Source organism: Sinohyriopsis cumingii, chromosome 6, assembly GCF_028554795.1.
Source record: "Sinohyriopsis cumingii isolate HCF-2022 chromosome 6, ASM2855479v2, whole genome shotgun sequence".
NCBI classification, from domain to species: Eukaryota; Metazoa; Mollusca; class Bivalvia; order Unionida; family Unionidae; genus Sinohyriopsis; species Sinohyriopsis cumingii.
Genome location: NC_142966.1, coordinates 110031065 through 110052005, shown reverse-complemented (window position 1 = coordinate 110052005; position 20941 = coordinate 110031065). Strand labels below are relative to the sequence as shown.

General features: G+C 34.6%; 1 protein-coding gene across 1 annotated transcript in view; it reads right to left on the bottom strand.

The window, feature by feature from the left end:
• Positions 1–20941, bottom strand: part of LOC149797705 (WD repeat-containing protein 17-like) — a 122301-nt gene that overhangs the window by 14118 nt on the left and 87242 nt on the right. The window contains exons 23-25 of the mRNA XM_089962629.1: positions 14148–14250; positions 2053–2154; positions 1007–1114 (exon numbers count right to left, since the gene is read on the bottom strand). Coding sequence (XP_089818755.1) covers positions 1007–1114; positions 2053–2154; positions 14148–14250 — 313 coding nt within the window. The remainder of the gene's footprint in view (positions 1–1006; positions 1115–2052; positions 2155–14147; positions 14251–20941) is intronic.

Here is a 20941-nt window from a genome sequence, read left to right as displayed (position 1 = left end):
AGGTCCTATCTACCATTTTCAATGATAAAACGAGTGATACATCAAAGTTTCCATTACCAATTCTGATCATGAATTTCTTCAAGTTCAACAAATAGGGATCAATTTTGGTGGTATTTTCTGGTTTAAAAAATAGGATCCATGCCTGACCCCTCCTTATAAGTGGGTTTGCGAGTTATCAGGGCACGAGTTATCGAGGGAGTAGGGTAATTATTTTCAAGCTTTTCAGTAAAAATCCTAATCCCTTCCCCTCACCTCTCCCACCACTCTATAAAATTAAATGGTCACCTCTTCACACCTTAGAAAATTAAATGGTCTGTTCCTAAGAGAGACTAGGTTTCAATAGCTATTCCACAGAAACCAAAGCAGTCAAAAAGTTGTAAGAAATACTGACAAGAATTTGCATCGAACAAATATATTGATTTCTGCTTGGGAAGGTGTCATTTATATAACACAAAACCATATGACCTGGGGAGTCAAATTTAACAGTCCCAATTATAACCCAGCAATAAAAAGCGCAAGCTTGTTAACTGTTCACAATTAAACTGGCTTAAATGTATTGCTGAAATGAACCCTGATGTGGAAAATTTTTTATGATTTCAAGATTAATTCCTCTCTCCCTCTCTTTGACAGTTAAGTGGCAATCAAAGAGTTTCAGATTTTATTTTCCAATAAGTAAGAAACACCTCACACCATTAATTATATTATGGGAAACACACAACACAGAAAATAATACCCATCCCTTTTACTGTAAGGTCCAAAATTAATAGTTTATTGTCAACAAATGTTAGTCTGTGTTACTGCGTGAAATGTGAGAGATAATAAGTGTGTGTAGTGGAGCATGGTTTTATATTGTGTGTGAGTGTGTGTGTGTGTAATGTGAGAGAATAAGTTTATTATGAAGCATGGTGTTCTGTAGTGTGTGTATGTATGTATTTGTGTATGTGTGTATTTGTGTACAAGAGTGCTAAGAAGCTTGTTATTTTTTAAGGAAATGAAGGAAACCAACTTAAGTTTTGTAATGTCTTGATTTGCAGCACACCAAATTTTGAGTTCTTCCTGTATTTTAGACTCTTCCACACCAATGTCTATACCTGGGTTCCTCTGAAGCAATGATCTATAAAAATAACAAAAATATAGAAAGAAAATTAAAATGTTTGAAGTTAATTCCTGTTTTAGTAAGAATGGCCCCACACATTTTTGACAACCATCATGATAAAGGCTGACCACATATTAATCTTGTCCAACCGTTTCTTTTAAATGAACACAATCATATACATAAACACAGCGGTGTGTTAAGTAGACATCTGATACTGAGAAAAGGAATTTTTTAAGTGACTAAATCAAGATTAGCCTAATAAGGATCATTAAAAATTAATTTAAAATGATCTTCATTTTCACTCTTTGCAGAGGATTATTTAATTTGATAAAAATTATATTTATTTTTAATTAGAATAGATGAAAATTTACTAGATAAAGAAAAAAGATGCACTAGATTTTGTTTCACAATTCTGTGAAAATACTATATTGTTTTTCTCTGAGATTTTCTTTCATGCATTTATAACCAAACAGCTTTGACCATCAGCTTGTTATCAATGCTGGACAGAAGGCAGATGAAATCAGGGATTAAAAAAATAACTTCAAAAATGCATTTCCCAATTCAGTCTGTAAATATTGAATTTTTTATATTAATTTAGACATCAATATAATGATGTAGTTTTTAAATGCATTCAATCCTGTCATTATAAAGGGTAGCTGCACCATGAAAGCTAGGCCAAACATGAAATGTTACATTCCTCCCACACTGAATTTCTGACTAAACCTTCCAATGGAATATTTTCAAAAAGTTTATTTGAAAAAAACTAGATTTGTAATGTAATAAATTGAATCTAACATTTGTGTACAATTCTATGAGAAACAACAATTATGAAACGTGTTCAACACCAAGAAATATTGCTAGACTAAGTCAAGACTCAGAACAGACATAAATTATTAACTCAATCATCTGATGAAAACCTTGGGCTAATACATATTCATATAGGATTCTCTATTTACCTGGCATGTAGAAAGAGTGCAGGTACAATCGAGTTGTAGGACCTTCTTATTGCAATAAATGCTCCGATATAGGCAGACAAGGCCAATAATTCTACCTTGTGTCTGGAAAAAAAGAAAATTAAATACATAATACAATTTTAAGCAGATTTCACAAAGCATAAAATTACTTCTGATTCATTGAATTTTTGAATCACTTCATACAATTTATGCTTTCACAAAATTTGCATATTTTGCAAGATCCATAAATGTGGTAATTGAAAACTTTGGCCCACAGACCACTCAACAAATATATGACCCAACACAGATCTAAGTTTAAAGCCACAGTAAAACACGTCTTGAGAAACCAATGCTATGAGAGACCACTTTTTCTGAGAGACCAGAGTCTCCTTGCACATATTTATTGATTATATAGTGTTATGACCTGTTATGAGACCACCTGTCTTGAAAGACCATAACTTTCTGGCAGAAGGGGTGGTCTATCAAGACAGGTTCTACTAGATTTGGATAATTATAATCAAATTTATTTTAAAATATATGAACAAATATAATTCTTAACTGACAGAAATTACTGTATATTCATAAGATTTGTGTGGATAATAGTTTCTGTTGTTTGGCAAACAAATTAACCCCATCCAACAGCAAAAATATTTTCATATTTTGTCTTTTAGGCTTTGAGTAATATATTTTATGCAGTCAATGTTTACTAGACTCATTATTACAGTACTGTATACACCTTTACCTCGATAACTCATGCACAACAGGGTCCAAAAACATAGACCACACAATAAGTGAGGGTGTAAGTTACCGAGGAACCACTGAAAAATAAAAAGTGATGCCATCCCCATTGGATTTTTTAAAAAAATGCAGGTAGGAGGTTGGGGGACAAATGGGCTGGTTAACGGCTGAATACTTGTTTTATAATTGTTTCATGAATAATTGTCAATGAAGCCTTTTATCTACAAACACGTTCATTATTCTGTATAAATTACATTTTTTGTCAAGATGCCCAACATCTGAAAGATCATCAATACTATTCCAACAGGTTTCTACAATTTTCTGAGTATTTCATCACTAATTGTTGTTGTTTTTGTTGATTAGTGACTGGTTTCCTGCTTTTATCATATAGCAGAGTGCAAACATATTGGAATCTACGAAAAAAGAGAACCAGACTACCTGTTGATACACCACAAAACAAGATTCCTTTTCACAAAAACTAGCAACATTTATATCAAGAAACAAATGTCTACTTTAAAACTCAATCTTTTTATTGGTCAGCAAAATACTGATGCCATGATTTTACTGCAAGTAACAGTCACACTTCTCATCCTTGGGAATATCTTTTAAGTGCCAATCCACATATTCTCTGAAACTTGCTTCTTCACAATGATCTATATCTGTGAAAAAAAGCTCTTTAATTTCACAAAGTATTCATTTTGCTTTGTTGCATTACTATCTTTGATCACATACATGACTGAGTAGGTTAATTTAAGGTAATGTAATTGTATCAAATACACAATAATATTTATGACAGTACTTGACTGATCAAATGAAATGAATTCTCATGACAAAGGACCAGGGCTGCTAGATCTTATGCATGTAGGATTTGCATGTGTTTTATTTTTACTTTTATTCCACATCCTTTATTTGATACAAAAGATGCAATTAATATGATAATACAAAGGAGGTCATCTTTTAATTCAGTGCAACAATACAACAAATACTTCCACAAATCAGATATAAAACACCAGTCAAAACTTAATTAGCTTGTCAGAGAAATGCTCACAGACATAACTGTTATGACAAATTAACACATTTTACACAGATATAACTGTTATGACAGATTGACACATTTTACACAGACAACTGTTATGACATATAGACACATTTTACACAGACTTAAGTGTTACAACAGACTGACACATTTTACACAGGCATAACTGTTATGACAGATTGACACATTTTACACAAACCTTTCCATTATGATAGATTGACACATTTTACATTTGGATATGAAAGAGCACATTGCATTTATGATGATTACAAATAAACCAAGTAAAAGACAGAACTAAAACACAAATTTCAGTTGATGAAAAACTTATTTAGATAGGGGTAAATTGTTTGGCAATTTGTAGTTTAACAAAATGGAATCCATGCCTGACCCCATGTTCTAAGTGGGTTCATGAGTTATCAGGGCACATGTTTCGAGGGACTGGCGTATACAGTTGGATACCATTTAATATTATTACAATATTGTATGTATTAATAGATAATATTTCACATTATTACAATATTGCATGTATAATTAGATACCATTTGATATTATTACACCATTTTATGTACAATTTCATTTTAAAACATCACCATCTATTTTCAATGTTTGCAATCCTCTACCTTCATTACTCATGTCTGCAACATCAAAGTAAAGATTATCGTTAACGTAACCCTCTGCATTAATTAATCATGTCAGCCACATCAACGTAAAGATCACTGTTCACAATCCTTCATAACTTCATGTTAGCCACATCAATGTTAAGATCACTGTTAGTGTTCATCCTCTGCCATCATTACTCATGTAAGCCACATCAATGTCAAGATCACTGTTAGTGTGATCCTCTGCCTTTGTTACTCATGTTAGTCACATCAATGTTAAGATCACTGTTAGTGTGATCCTCTGAATTTGTTACTCATGTTATCACATCAATGTTAAGATCACTCTTAGTGTGATCCTCTGCCTTTGTTACTCATGTAAGCCACATCAATGTTAAGATCACTGTTAGTGTGATCCTCTGCCTTTGTCACTCATGTTATCACATCAATGTTAAGATCACTGTTAGTGTGATCCTCTGCCTTTGTTACTCATGTTAGTCACATCAATGTTAAGATCACTCTTAGTGTGATCCTCTGCCTTTGTTACTCATGTAAGCCACATCAATGTTAAGATCACTCTTAGTGTGATCCTCTGCCTTTGTTACTCATGTTAGTCACATCAATGTTAAGATCACTGTTAGTGTGATCCTCTGCCTTTGTTACTCATGTTATCACATCAATGTTAAGATCACTGTTAGTGTGATCCTCTGCCTTTGTTACTCATGTAAGCCACATCAATGTTAAGATCACTGTTAGTGTGATCCTCTGCCTTTGTCACTCATGTTATCACATCAATGTTAAGATCACTGTTAGTGTGATCCTCTGCCTTTGTTACTCATGTTAGTCACATCAATGTTAAGATCACTCTTAGTGTGATCCTCTGCCTTTGTTACTCATGTAAGCCACATCAATGTTAAGATCACTCTTAGTGTGATCCTCTGCCTTTGTTACTCATGTTAGTCACATCAATGTTAAGATCACTGTTAGTGTGATCCTCTGCCTTTGTTACTCATGTAAGCCACATCAATGTTAAGATCACTCTTAGTGTGATCCTCTGAATTTGTTACTCATGTTAGTCACATCAATGTTAAGGTCACTCTTAGTGTGATCTTCTGCCTTTGATACTCATGTAAGCAACATCTATGTTATGATCACTGTTAGTGTGATCCTCTACCTTTGTTACTCATGTTAGTCACATCAATGTTAGGATGACTGTTAGTGTGATCCTCTGCATTTGTTACTCATGTAAGCCACATCAATGTTAAGATCACTGTTAGTGTGATCCTCTGCATTTGTTACTCATGTTAGCAACATCAATGTTAAGATCACTGTTAGTGTGATCCTCTGCATTTGTTACTCATGTAAGCCATATATCAATGTTAAGATCACTGTTAGTGTGATCCTCTGTCTTTGTTACTCATGTTAGCAACATCAATTTTAAGATCACTGTTAGTGTGATCCTCTGTCTTTGTTACTCATGTAAGCCACATCAATGTTAAGATCACTGTTAGTGTGATCCTCTGAATTTGTTACTCATGTAAGCCACATCAATGTTAAGATCACTGTTAGTGTGATCCTCTGAATTTGTTACTCATGTAAGCCACATCAATGTTATGATCACTGTTAGTATGATCCTCTGAATTTGTTACTCATGTTAGCCACATCAATGTTAAGATCACTGTTAGTGTGATCCTCTGCTTTTGTTACTCATGTTAGTCACATCAATGTTAGGATCACTGTTAGTGTGATCCTCTGCCTTTGTTACTCATATAAGCCACATCAATGTTAAGATCACTGTTAGTGTGATATTCTGCCTTTGTTACTCGTGCTACCACATCATTGTTAAGATCTCTGTCAGTGTGATCCTCTGCCTTTGTTACCCATGTTAACAACATCAATGTTAAGATCACTGTAAGTGTGATCTTCTGCCTTTGTTACTCGTGTTATCACATCAATGTTAAGATCACTGTTAGTGTGATCCTCTGCATTTGTTACTCATGTAATCACATCAATGTTAAGATTACTGTTAGTGTGATCCTCTGCCTTTGTTACTCATGTTAGCAACATCAATGTTAAGTTCACTATTAGTGTGATCTTCTGCCTTTGTTACTCGTGTTATCACATCAATGTTAAGATCACTGTTAGTGTGATCCTCTACCTTTGTTACTCGTGTTATCACATCAATGTTAAGATCACTGTTAGTGTGATCTTCTGCCTTTGTTATTCATGTTATCACATCAATGTTAAGATCGCTGTTAGTGTGATCCTCTACATTTGTTACTCATGTAAGCCACATCAATGTTAAGATCACTGTTAGTGTGATCCTCTGCCTTTGTTACTCATGTTAGTCACATCAATGTTAAGATCACTGTTAGTGTGATCTTCTGCCCTTGATACTCATGTAAGCAACATCAATGTTATGATCACTGTTAGTGTGATCCTCTGCATTTGTTACTCATGTAAGCCACATCAATGTTAAGACCACTGTTAGTGTGATCCTCTGCCTTTGTTACTCATGTTAGTCACATCAATATTAAGATCACTGTTTGTGTGATCTTCTGCCTTTCATACTCATGTAAGCAACATCAATGTTCTGATCACTGTTAGTGTGATCCTCTGAATTTGTTACTCATATCAGCCACACCAAAGTAAAAACTTGCTGCATCAATATTGACAAAATCGTTAATGTATATTATATGAGTGGTAACTTTCCAGATACATTGAGATGTTCAAAAGGTTACCACCTATATGTAAAAAAGGAAAAGAGGAGGATCCAGGAAACTACCAGTACACACCAATATCCATTCTACCTATATGATTAAAGCTACAGTAGTCCCCCTCTTGAACGGCCCCCCTGACCAGCGGCCACCCGCTCCTTATGGCCAGAATCCACTGGCACCGACAAGTTTGTGTTCAAAAGTACCCCTCACGAAAGGCCACCTGGCTAACACGACCAGCAGCCAGCATATTAGTGCAATAATATAAAATGTACGCTTCAGAAGCGGCTGCATTTTATTTTAATATGTATCCAGAACCAGTATTTTATTCATAATGTTTGTTAAATAATCCGATTTCTGTTTCCTGATGTCAGGTTTTCATTACTGAAAGAAGTGTTGACTAAAGTACATGTACCACTAAGGTTAATATAATATCATTTACACCTCACGAGAAGCCACATTTATTCCATAAAGCCGAGAAAGACTCAAATTTTAATCCAATACAAAAAGGGTACGTACATGTAATCCAATTAGCCTTACTGCTGTGTTAAAATAAGAAGTCTGGTTTAGTTACTCTGATAATTGTTAAGATTACAATTATTGAACAGTGGTAACAGCTGAGAAGTGGCAGGATCGATGTACAATACGTAAGTAAGCAGGAAAATGGTTTGATAGCCTTTATGGCTTCCCTTAGTAAGATGCTGAGCTTGTTCACTTTGATAATTAGTGGCTATTACTACTGATAATAATTGTCAAAATTAAAAATCCTAATGGCCACAAGTTTAAATCTGCTTGATGTTAATGGTACATATCGAAGTAATTTTGGCTTCTCTCACTTAGTGTAAAGAAATGTATAAAAACAATAGGGTACCAGACTGCAACTAACGAATCATGTGACAAGATCACTTCCTTTAAAAACACACAGCAATTTGTTTAGATGCATACAAAATTGTTTTATCAGTATTGTAGTTGGCATCATGAATAACTTACTGCAAAAAGATCAACATGTCATCAAGGAAAACAAAAATTCTCAGTTTAGAAGAGAAAGTGAAAGTAATTCAACAGACAGAAATGTGGAGGGGGGGGGTTTTGAAGAACCATGCAGAAAACTAATGTTGGAAAGACTCAGATGAACAATATCGTGAAAGATAAGGAAACAATTCTGCAGAAGTGGGAAGGTGAAATGGATGGAGAAAGGAAGAATGTTTGAGCCAGGAGATGTTTGTATCCTGATTTGAATGACAAGAAAAAGCAACAATTTTGTCAGCTGAATTGGGATATGACGACTTTATCGCAAGTAATGGATGGTTGCACAGATTTCAAGTGCGACACAATATTAAGTGTTCTGTCCTTAGTGGAGAATCAGCTGATGTTAATAATGAAGTTGTTGAAGATTGGAACAAAAGACTAAACGACATATGCAGGGGATATGACAGCCAGGATATTTTTAATTGTGACGAGACTAGTTTGTTTTTTAGACTGTTATCAACAAAGTGACAGATGATGTAATCTGTAACATAATTATAAAGATAGTTTTAAAACTATATCAATGGTTATTCATAACATTCTTTTGAAAATGATGTAACAGTTTGTTTTACATATAATTCACAACATGCATGTGATTTTTTAATGAAAATATTAAATGTTTTTAGAATTAAATGTACTTGTGACTTTCTTATGTATTACTATTTGCATTTGTCATCCCCCTCTAGAAAGGCCACCCTCATTATAAGGCCACTTCCTTGCTGCAATAGGGGTGGCCTTATAAGCAGGGGACTACTGTATTTGATGAACTGTAATAATTCTTTAATTGGTTTAGATCACACATAAATCAAAGGTCTCAACCAGTAATCATTGGCAATATTAGCTCACAAACTCACACTACTCATTCACTTGTCCCTCTAAGCTCAGTTTTATGCCCACTCCTCTTTCTAATTTAAGTGGATGATCTTGCATTAAATAGTCGATTTACAAATACAGATCTGTTTGCAAATGATGCAACCCTATTTGTCATTGTTTTGGGGTTTAATGTGATTTTTCAGCACACACACAAAAAGCTAGGCTATAAATGGCAACCAATATAAATGTTGGAGGAAGAATAAAGGAAAACCCCAAGAAGAACAAACAACCCATGGAAGCTACTAGCAAGCTTTCTCACATACCCATACTGGCCAAGTCCAAGACTCAAACCCATGTGGACAGAGGTGAAATGGCAGTTTTTGGTAAAGGCAATCTTCTTAGACCACTTGTACACTAGTGTCCCCAATGCAACCCCGTATACATCTAGTTTATACACTTAAGTTATCCAGACAAGATTAATTGTGGACCTTATGAGTTCAAAGTTGAGCACAACAAAACAAGATGATAATTAATAAATGTCAAACAAATTGTAGGGACATCACAAAATGTATATACACCGGGGAACCCAAAAATATCTCCTACAATAAATCATCATCAGTTAGAAAACATCAAAAACACTTGTAGGTAAGTCTGAAGATAATAATTTGCAATGGGATGACCATATTGACACATTTTGTAAAGCATTATAATCTAAAACTGCCCTAATCACCAATTAACCAACCTATTCACCAACAGAAACTCCTCTTCATACAATGCTTATCTTGTTCCAAATATGGATTATTGTACAAATGGATGGGGAAATTGTACCAAATCTCAGCATGGCAGGATTTATAAACTTCAGAATGGCGCAGCATTGCATTGTTTTTTGTGCAGCTATCGATTTTTCTTTAGCTTACAATATATAACAGAACTTATTTTCACCCTGCAATTCTTGCATGTCCACAAGGAGCTGTACCAGAGCATATTCAGGAATTATTCAGGCCTTATTCAACACTTTACCAGTGAAATCAACATCATAAGGAAACCTTCATCCATCAAAGCCAAGAACAGAGCAAATTAAGATAAGCTACCAATATTCTGAAACAGTTCTATGGAACAAGCTTCCACTGTATTAAAAACCTGCAGAACATATTATAGCATTTAATAGATTATAATAGAACCTAATGTTATATATATTTAATTTGCATTGTTTGTTTAGTTTTGTAAAGTTTTTTTTGTGTATTTCACGATATGCAATGGGTTATGTAAAGTTGTATTTGGACTTGACCATATCCAAAATCAAGTTCATTTTCTACCAGGGACCTGAATCATTGACTTTTTAAAAAATTCTGTAAACAACTAATACATAGCTAATATTATCTCTGAGATGGGGTTTAATATTAGGATCATGAGTAATAAAAGTAAACATGTTAATCTTGGACTGAGTCAAGAACATTGTGTTTTCCATGCTTTTTAATATAATTTTGGTAACAGACCTTCTAATTAAAATTAAGATTTTATCTCATAAACATTTGGTACCTCCTAGAATAAAAGTTTCCATTAGGTAACAATTTTTTTTTAGAAAGTGCTAATTTCGACCTCGGTCAGGTAGAAGAGTATAAATTCTTGTTAATGGAAAAATTATTTCTCCCTGCTGTAAGATCTTGGCAGAATCTGCCGTATTACTGTTGTGTCCAGTACTTCATTTGGGCTGGAATTTATTTAAATTAATTTATTCAAGTTCTTTTTCTCTGGAAATACAAAGTGCTCAAAAATAACTTTCTTGAAAATATAGATTTAGATTTATAGTGAAATTCAAATAAGGATATATTCCTGGATATTATCATTTTGAGTCAACAAAAAACTGTTGGCACATCACAATGACATAGGTCACAACAAGCACATCAACACTTCCAGCATTGGCTTAGTTTGAAATACCACTAAAGTTTATTCAGAACTTTAATCATTAGGCCTTGTGTTAGAAATTCAAGGATTATTTGTGACTTAATTCACAATACTATAAGTTCTTTTTATATTTTTCATGTTGTATTATAAGAAAATAAATTATTTGCAAAATTTTACAAAACTTTGTTGGTTCTCACTCTTTTCTCTTACTTAAGACCATAGAGTCATAACAAAAAACAAATTGGGGGATTGTCCTTGGATACAAATTTCTCTAAAGTATTTCAGACAACTATTTTTAATTTTTTTAAATTCCCTTTGTTTTGAAACATTCTAAGTCTCAGGTATTATTTCACAAAATCTTTTAGTGAAACCATCAAGCTTTTACAACATCATCTAAAGTAGAGAACTTTGTTTTAAATCCTGTTAGACTCCTTGAGAAAGGATGAATTGCTTTAGCTTGCCAGAAAATAAGATCTTTCTGAGACAAAGGCTTCATTAATGAAGCAAGAAATAAACATTTTTGTCCAATATTTCGTGGAAAATAATTTTTGAATAAAAGTTCTTGAGGTTTGATTAGCAAGTCTTCATCTGGCTCTAATTTGCAAGTTATGGAATAGAAATTAAAATACAAGAATGAAATAGAGTTAAGAAAGCTTGAGCTTCAGCAGGAAGAAACAAATACATTTGGCAAATGAGGAGAGAGACACAAATGCAGTTGAAGAAAAAGAGGAGAAATAAATGTGATTGGAGAAAGAGAGAGAGACAAATGCAGCTACAGAAAGAATAAAGAGAAGTGCAGTTACAGAAGAGGAAAGCGAATGACAAGTACAATTACAGAGAGAGACAGAGAGAGAGAGAAAGAAGAAAGGCTAATGAAAAAAAAGCAAAATGATCAAAAAATACAGTTACAAAGAGAAAGAGAAAGGAGGAAAGGGAATTTCGGTTTAGATTAAAAGAATCAGAGCTGGCAAGTAAAAAGCACATCCCCAGTTTTGTTACTGAAAATACTAGGTTACTAACTTGTAAGGAAAAAGAAGTAGCTAAATATTTACCTCATCATGAAAAAATTGTAGAAAATTTGAACTGGTCAAGAGAGCACTGGACTCTGTTGTTACAAAGTGCAGTATTTGCAAAGCTCATGACTTTAGCATCTATAATACTAACAACATGTTTTAAATAAATATTAGTAAATGGTATGATGTACTTTCTTCTACTGTCCCCAGACGACCATGTGGTCTGAGGTGTTCCACTTTATAGATGATTTACATTACACTTCTGTTCATCTTACAGATGTGTTTTTTTCCTGGGGTTTCCCAGGTTCTTACTCCACCAAATATATTTTCCACCATGCATAGCCTATCATGTGCTGAAAAACAGTGTTAAACCCACACAAAAATACCAAAAATAAATTCCTTCTTAAGAGGGCCTCAAGTAACAATTGTCCTAGACTAAATTAGCCACCCTTTGTCAAAAAAATATTGTTAATTATTATTATTATTACTGCAGTCTTATGCCTTCATTACTTATGTAAGCCACATAAAAGAAATGATTACTGTTAATGAGAGAACTCCAAGTAAGCTTATGCCTAGTACCCAATACTCTTGTTTGATTTTTATTTCCTTGACAATTTCTGCAAATAAATCAATCACTTAGGAAAGCTCTCCAATTATTTTTGCATAAATACCTCTTCATATACCATCAGTTGATTGATTTTGATGTGATCACATTTAAAATGAGCAATAATTCAAGGCAATTCAAGGCAATTTGGTACTTATTACTTTTGAAATGGATAAAAGCACAAGTCAAAAAACATTCTGAATAAATTTCAAAATTCATTCAAAACATTCTCACTAACTATTTTGAAGATGAACACATTTTAAAATCCATTTTCTGGTGGGGGGGGGGCCTCATATATTTGTTTTAAGAAACTAGAATTTCCATGTGGTTGGGACTAGAGTCTATGGAGTAAATCCATCTAATTTACCAAAATATGTCATTAGCAAGTTATCACAAAATTAATTGTCATCATTTAGACCCTTCTTATCGAATCTGCAATAATTTACTCATGTCAATAACCCCTTTTGTAATTACACAACACACAATATGTATTAAGAGAAAACCCATATGTTTACTCTGGACAGTAGCATTGTAACATATTTGATGAGATGAGGTTTCACTGTGTCATTAGGGCACACACACTGACCTGCATACAGATGAGGTTTCACTGTGTCGTTAGGGCACATACACTGACTTGCATACAGATGAGGTTTCACTGTGTTGTTAGGGCACATACACTGACCTGCATACAGATGAGGTTTCACTGTGTCGTTAGGGCACATACACTGACCTGCATACAGATGAGGTTTCACTGTGTCGTTAGGGCACACACACTGACCTGCATACAGATGAGGTTTCACTGTGTCATTAGGACACACACATTGACCTGTGTATATTCGAGGTTTCACTGTGTGATTAGGGCAAACACACTGACCTGTGTATAGATGATATTTCACTGTGGCATTAGGGCACACACACTGACCACTGTATAGATGAGGTTTCACTGTTTCATTAGGGCACACACACTGACCTGTGTATAGATGAGGTTTCACTGTTTCATTAGGGCAAACACACTGACCTGTGTATAGATGAGGTTTCACTGTTTCATTAGGGCACACAAACTGACCTGTATATAGATAAGGCTTCACTGTTTCATTAGGGCAAACACACTGACCTGTGTATACTTTAGGAAGGTTTTTACCATTGACCAGAATGCATATATCTTGCCAGCATCCACTGACAAATGGAACAAAATTTTCTGATGTGTGCATGGTATATGACTTCCACTATGTGAGAAAGAAGATTCATTTGCTGGTTCACATAATAAGCTTTATGAAGATGTACAGTACCATCAGGTAAAATCTTCAGCTTGTCAAAAGAATGTGATTTTTAATTAAAAAAATTAAATTTATATTTTAAGGATTATATATTTTTTACTTTTCTCTTTTATTTTATATACTACTCATGACTTTTAGCATTTTTACCTTTTATCTTTTAACCTGAAGTACATTTTTACATTTATGTCAAAAGGTTTATCTTTCTAGGTTTTCTAGAATTTTTGTTTATCTTTACATTAAGGACATTTTTCACAAGATGGATGTATGGGTGGATTCATATGACTGAATAATATGGGTGACACTGTAAGCCCCTTCCACAGAACTATGGTGGCAGGGGGAGTGGGTGTGTGGGGTGTGTACAAAATATACTTACTGAGCATAATCATGGTGTTGCAACTTGTCTGTTCTGATACAGCCCAGCAACTGCAGAATATCAAATATCTCATCTACACTCCAGTCCGGTCTCTTTAGCTTACCTAGACAAAAGACAGACATAAGAAACATGCTGATGTGACACAATACATCCACATGTACATACATAGCAATGCATTATACAGAAAAACAACCCCTGTGCAATAGCAAACAGGTTAGGGGTGGAAGGAAAAGAAGGGTTGAATCTTATTTTCAATTACTGCTCATCAGTGTTGTGTTTGCTAAATATTTGTATTGACTTCAGTGTTTTATTTTTTTATGCAGCCAGAAATTTGCTGCCATGTAAAATTTGCTGTCCCAGGCCTGGGGATATTTGGCCTGTATGGAAATGTATGTGTGTTGGTGTGTGTGTGTGTGTGTGACACATAATAGCAAAAAAAATTTTTTTCATTGAATGAGAAATTTTATTATTATTGATACACAAAATTAAATATAAAATTACATCTTTCTGTGGCAATACAGGATATCTGGAATGAAGAACATAGATTCGAGTCTTTCCATATTTGCATAGGGTGATCTCCAGGCACTGAGACTTTGTCAAAAGTCCATGCAATTTAGTACACAATTCCCTCGATAACTCATGACTGGATAACTTTTGAGCTGCTTATAATGTGGAGTCAGGTGTGAATTCTATTTTTAAAACTAGAGATTACCTAAAAAATTGGCAGGTATTTGTTGAATGTAAAGAAAATCACGATCAAAACTGGCAAATGAAACCCTGATATACTGCTTGTTTTGTCATCAGAAACAGTGTTTAGTACCCAGTAATTTGAAGCAACGTCAAGAAATTCTCAACTTTGATTAAGAAGTCATATGGTCTGCTAAATTTTCTCTTCAAACAACATTCTCAGTACACTGTAAATATTCAATGAAATTTTGATCAATGAAAATGTCATTAATGCCTACTGGTGGCAACACTTAAATAAATAAATACCAATTAAATAAGTTTTGTCAATTGAAATTTCTGTTTTAGTTCTATCTTTTAATTCAGTCTCAGTGTAATCATCATATATGCAATATGTATTAAAATGTGAAAAATTTCAATTTACAGTCTGGTCTCAGTGTAATCATCATATATGCAATATGTATTAAAATGTGAAAAATTCGCAGTCCGAATGTGGTTCTGTGAGAACCTAATTAAGTGCAAACTATGTTGTGGTCTCTGACTTGCAGAAGTATTTGCTGTATTGTTAAACTCAATTAAAATAAGACCTGCTTTATAGTATCATGTTAATTATGTCATTTGTATCAAATCAAATAAAGGAAGTGGAATGAAAGAAAAGTTTAATGGCATACAAATCCTAGCCATGAAAGAACTAGTGGTCATGGTTGTGTGCCACGTCAACTGATTTCAATTAATCAAATGAACACTGTAGTAACTGTAATAAATATTATTATAAAGTAAAATAATTAAATTACTCATTCACAAATGTGATCAAAGCTAGCAAGGCAACCAAATGAAATGAGTACTTGGTGAATAAGAATACCTTCACTGATATGGCTCATTATGGAGAAGTGAGTTATTGAGTTTGTAGTGAGCTTAAAATTCCTGAAATGGCACTCTGAGATTTTCTTCAAAGATGAGAAGTTTCACTATTACCTTCAATGAAATCCAGGCATCAGTATTTTACTTTAAGAAAAAAAAATATTGATGGGTGTTTCTTGAAATAAATGTCCATAGTTTTTGAAAAAAAGATTCTTATTTTGTTGTGAATCAACTACAACACAATATAGTGATGTAATACACAATCTTTTTACACATGTGATTATTGTTGAAACCTCTTGGAGTAATGTTTTTAACGATCTATCAGTGGTTGTGTATCTTGAAAATTAAGATAATTTATATTATTGAGAATTATTCCCAACACAATTATAAAACAAGTATTCAGCTATCAAACAGCCCAGTTTAACCTCCTTCACTGATTTTTCTCAATGTAAATCAAGAATGGCATCCCTTTCTTAATTTTTCTGAGGTCCCTCAGTAACTCGTCCACTCACTTATAGTACACTCCATGTTTTTGGACCCAATGTACGTGAGTTATTGAGGGAGATGTGTACTGTGTGTCCATAAATGTGAAATTGTGTAGAAAGCACTGGGTTATTAAGGACACAGGAGTAGTGATGGATCTATCTAGTGATAGTCCACAATGCCTTCACAGGTCTAGCACTGGATACTGTGGGAGACTTATTCACTGAATATGATGACTCTTGCCTTGGTGGTCCACAACAGGATCAGGGCTTGAAGTGGCATAACCTGGTGAAAGACAATATGTGCATCTCAAATCTGGGTCTGGGCAGATCACCATACCAAATCAAAGTGGAAAAGGGCATAGCTTGAGACGGCTGGAGCTGGAGTTAAGAAGGTCCTGGAACAGCTGAAATCTGGTGCTATGTTCACTTTGTGATAGATTAATGTAATCAAAACTGGGGTCTATATGCAGTGATGGGTCATCCTGGACTGTTTTATGCAGATCACCCTTTTTTATTCTTACCAGCCCAGTAATCCATTCACCTGACCATGGCACTGTGTATATGCAAGGTTAAGACTGTAGAAGGTCTGAGATGGTAAAGATTGCTGTACCCTCTATTACTGCTGATCTTTCTGCCTTGAGTGACTCATACATCAGAATGTTGGCAACTAAGACAGCAATATGGATGATATCCACATTTTTATAAGAACATTTCCTGGCTCTCTTATTAGCCTGAATCAAATCTTAGGTCATAATTATCACCTATCTGTCTGGAGCCATTGTGAATTAATGTGCCAGACTCATGACTGAATGTGTGCAGGTTCAAATCCCACCATCGAAGCAGCCTGAGTAAGCAACAATAGGATGTCAATGGGCAAGGCCCATTACTCCAATTGCCTCAGCACTAAATAACCTACTTGTGTTCATATGCCCTAAAGCATCCAATCAAATCACTTATCTATTTACAGACCAATGAGAACAAATATTACAAATATCTTCTGATCTACATCCCAGCTAGTATAGGTACAGTGGCTGTTTCGGCTGGCCTGAACATTCTACTTACTTAATCCTACCCATAGTTATATGTAATTAAAACAAGCAAAACAATGGTTTTAATGATTATCATGCAAATGAAATTTGTCAAAACTTGCACTAAACTTACAGAAAAGTGGATCTGATGAAATACAATAACTGCATGAAAATAACTGAAACGATCCTATTTCTAGAAACAAAGATCATCTGCTTGATGTAACTTGCGTAAAGGTCAGGTACTGTGATGATCTGTAGGTGCTACTGACCAGTTGAGGAGGCAATTAAGATGGAGCAAACTAGCTTGCTGTACAATTAAGTAGACAACTGAAGTCCCAAATATTCATCTATCTTGATGAAATAGTAGTTCGAAAACAAGACTATACTCAGGGACATCATTGGTGGGAGGGGCAGGGGGCACTTGCCCCCCTGACTTTGCATGTGCTGTAAAATTGCTGTAGCCTATATATGAATACAGTGGAACCCCGCTATAACGCGATGATCGGGGTCCATAAAATCGGATCGCGTTAAAAGCGGGGTCGCGTTAATGCGGGGTTTCACAATATTTAACTTTTTTTCCGAGAACATATACGTGTGTACATGTACAATGATCAAAAGTCGGTTTATCATCAGATGAATATTAACTGGAATGCATTAATTAAGATATATTCAAAATAATTGATGGCTAATATATGGCTAATATATTTATAGGTTATTACTGTGCATTAAAAACATTTACTAATTTTTATTTGTTTGAACGATAATACAGATTGACAGATTGACCGATAATACCAGACTATCGCTATATCATGAAAAGTGTATCAACACCGTATGCTACCGTGCCGTCGTGGCATGCAGTTCATCCATAATGGATGTAATTTCATTGAAAATCGTACAGATTTAAAATATTCAATAATTTTGTAATAGTCTGAATTCGTCGTGTAAAATATAGGATGAACAAAATATTGAAACCATTTACTTGCCGTCTGATATCGTACGGTCATTGCATGCAGTTATTCCAGGGTCTACATACGGTGTCTGTACAAATTTCATACCGCTAAAATTTTATCATATGCGACAACTGCAAGAATAATTAACAATCAACGCATGATTTCAGCGTGCAAATAACTTTTATTTCAGATTTTGTGAACATCAAAAGAAACATGTGAAAACTGCTAAATTAATCGTTGCGCAAAGTGCAAAGTCAGTGTGGTTCCAAATTTAAATTTCATCATTTCTTGAAAAATATATCCAATGACGTTTGCTTCTTTGCCGCGAACTTACTCGCCTTAAATTTGGAATCATCTCCATTGATACGGCGATCAAATTTCTCTGCTTGGGCTTTCAGAATTGGGCCAGAAATTGGAACACCTTCTGAGCGAGCTTGTACAAACCATTGGTACAAAGCTGAATCTAGGACATTGTCATTAGCTAACTTAACCCTTTTACGCTGTAAACCAGTTTCCTCTTCAAGAATGTTGGGTAGACTACGGAGCTTTCCTTCATCTGTTTTCCACCCTCGCAAAGTGGACTCGCTGATTCCTAGATCTCTGGCAAGCTGAGTTTGTTGTTTGCCCTTCTTTAGTTGATCTAGGGCATACAGTTTCTCTTTAGCAGAAAACGACTTGCGTTTTTGAACTTGCTTTTCCATAACAGTAAAATATTTTTTTATATATGCAAACAACGTACACAGATAAAGCTCGATAACTAAGTAATGAAGGCCTGCAATGGTTACGAATCACTTTTTATATAAAACAAAATTAAGCTGAACGGATGTACAATTTCATACCCTTTTAATTCACAGATAATAAAGTGGATATTATTTACTTTCAACTGCTTGTTGTTTGATCACACCGCCAAGCACAGCATACATGTTGGCGGCTTTCGTCCTTTGATGTTTATTAAATTGTGCGACTCTTGTATCAACCACAGCTTTGTCTGCTGCTTGGCTGTGATTGCAGTTAAATAAGAAGCCCATGTCGGCTATTGTTTGAGCAACGACTGTATACAGATTTCATGGAAGACAATCACAAAGACGATTTACTGGCTTTACTCATGGATCCATAATAAGTAACACTTCCGATAATGTTTACTTCGGCTTAACAATTCAAAAACCTAATTAAACCAGTCTTCTCTTCTAGAGTAGAATACGGAGCTTCACCACAACCTGTTCAAATTGATAAATTTCAGAAGCCAAGCGTTGTACACACTATTTCTCGTACGTTATATATATCGTATTATTTTAGAATTCATACACGATCACTTCTCCAAAATCACTTAAAGAACCTGGATAAATTGTTAAGTTCCGATCGTTTATTATTAAAAGTCATACGCGAATTCTTCCACCAAATTATAATAAACGTTTTACACACTATTTCTCGTAGGTTAAACAAATATTTTCACGGTCCGATAAAAATACACGTAAATGAATTTCAAATTTCAGGAACCATGCCACGATCATATTATTTTAAAAGTCACAACTAATCTCATGCCCAAAATGAAGTTAATTTCTTGTTTTGTTTTTTTTATACTTTTCTCCAAATTTTTTTTCTCCATGTGTGAATGAATATACGAAATTTCGAGAGCCATGCTACGACCGCGTTATATCCGAATTCGCGTTATGGCGGGGCGCGTTATAGCGGGGTTCCACTGTATTAACAAGCCCGTCAAGTTTTGCCCCCACTCTCGAAAAAATTGAAATGATGTCCCTGCTATTACTATCTCTCTAATCTGTTATTCAGCCTGAGGGAGCGCATTGATATTTGCATGCTAGCATCAGCATGCTGCTGCAGCTGGCTGGCTGCCAGTAGTAAGCGACCTCTATTATGGACAACTTTCTTCACTTCGATAATTTGATTGTATAGTGATTTCAGACTCAGTGCTGCCATTTATGCCCGACTGACCTTTATTCATTTCGAGGACAACAGAAATTTAAACACAGTAAAAAATAAACAAGAAAAAGAAATTGGAGCATTTATATATTTTTTTCTTTCAAAACCATAATGGCAAAGAAAGTAACACAATCATCAATGTTCAAGTTTTTGAAGAGAAAAAGCATACCAGAATTGAAGTCAGTTATAGAGTCAGTAGTAAGTAAAAAACTGATAATAGAATCTGACCAATTAGTTGATCATGATGCAGTAGCTTCTACAAGTGAAGCCCCATTAGATCTACCTCAACCATCAATATTGCCAAAAAAACATTTGTCAATTGTAAATATATCACATTTTCATCACGACGTTCCTGTTCAACCAATACTACAAGAATATCCTCAAATGTTTAAGCATCATTTCAACTGCAAATATTTCAAACAATTTCCATGGATTGAATACTCCATTAATCAGGATGATGTCTGGTGTTTCAGTTGTCGCAATCTTAGTTCCAATATTGTCCGTCTTGGTGAAACATGTGGCAACATAATGTTTGTTGGCAAGTGATTTAGAAAATGGAAAGATATGAAAAAATTGCTGACACAGCATGAGTCCAGTAGCAAGCATAAAGATAGCACAGTGCTGTGGACCAATGCAAAGAATATGTCAGCTGGAAAGGATGAATCTGTAGTAAATCTGATAAATGTTCAGAGAAAGTTGGATGTTCTGGAAAATAGGAATCATTTTAAGTATCTAATTTTAGCAACTTCATATCTAGCTCGTCAAGGTTTGGCTTTTTGTGGCGATGATGAATCAAATGAATCATCAAACAAAGGAAATTTTGTTGAATTGCTCGAAATAATGAG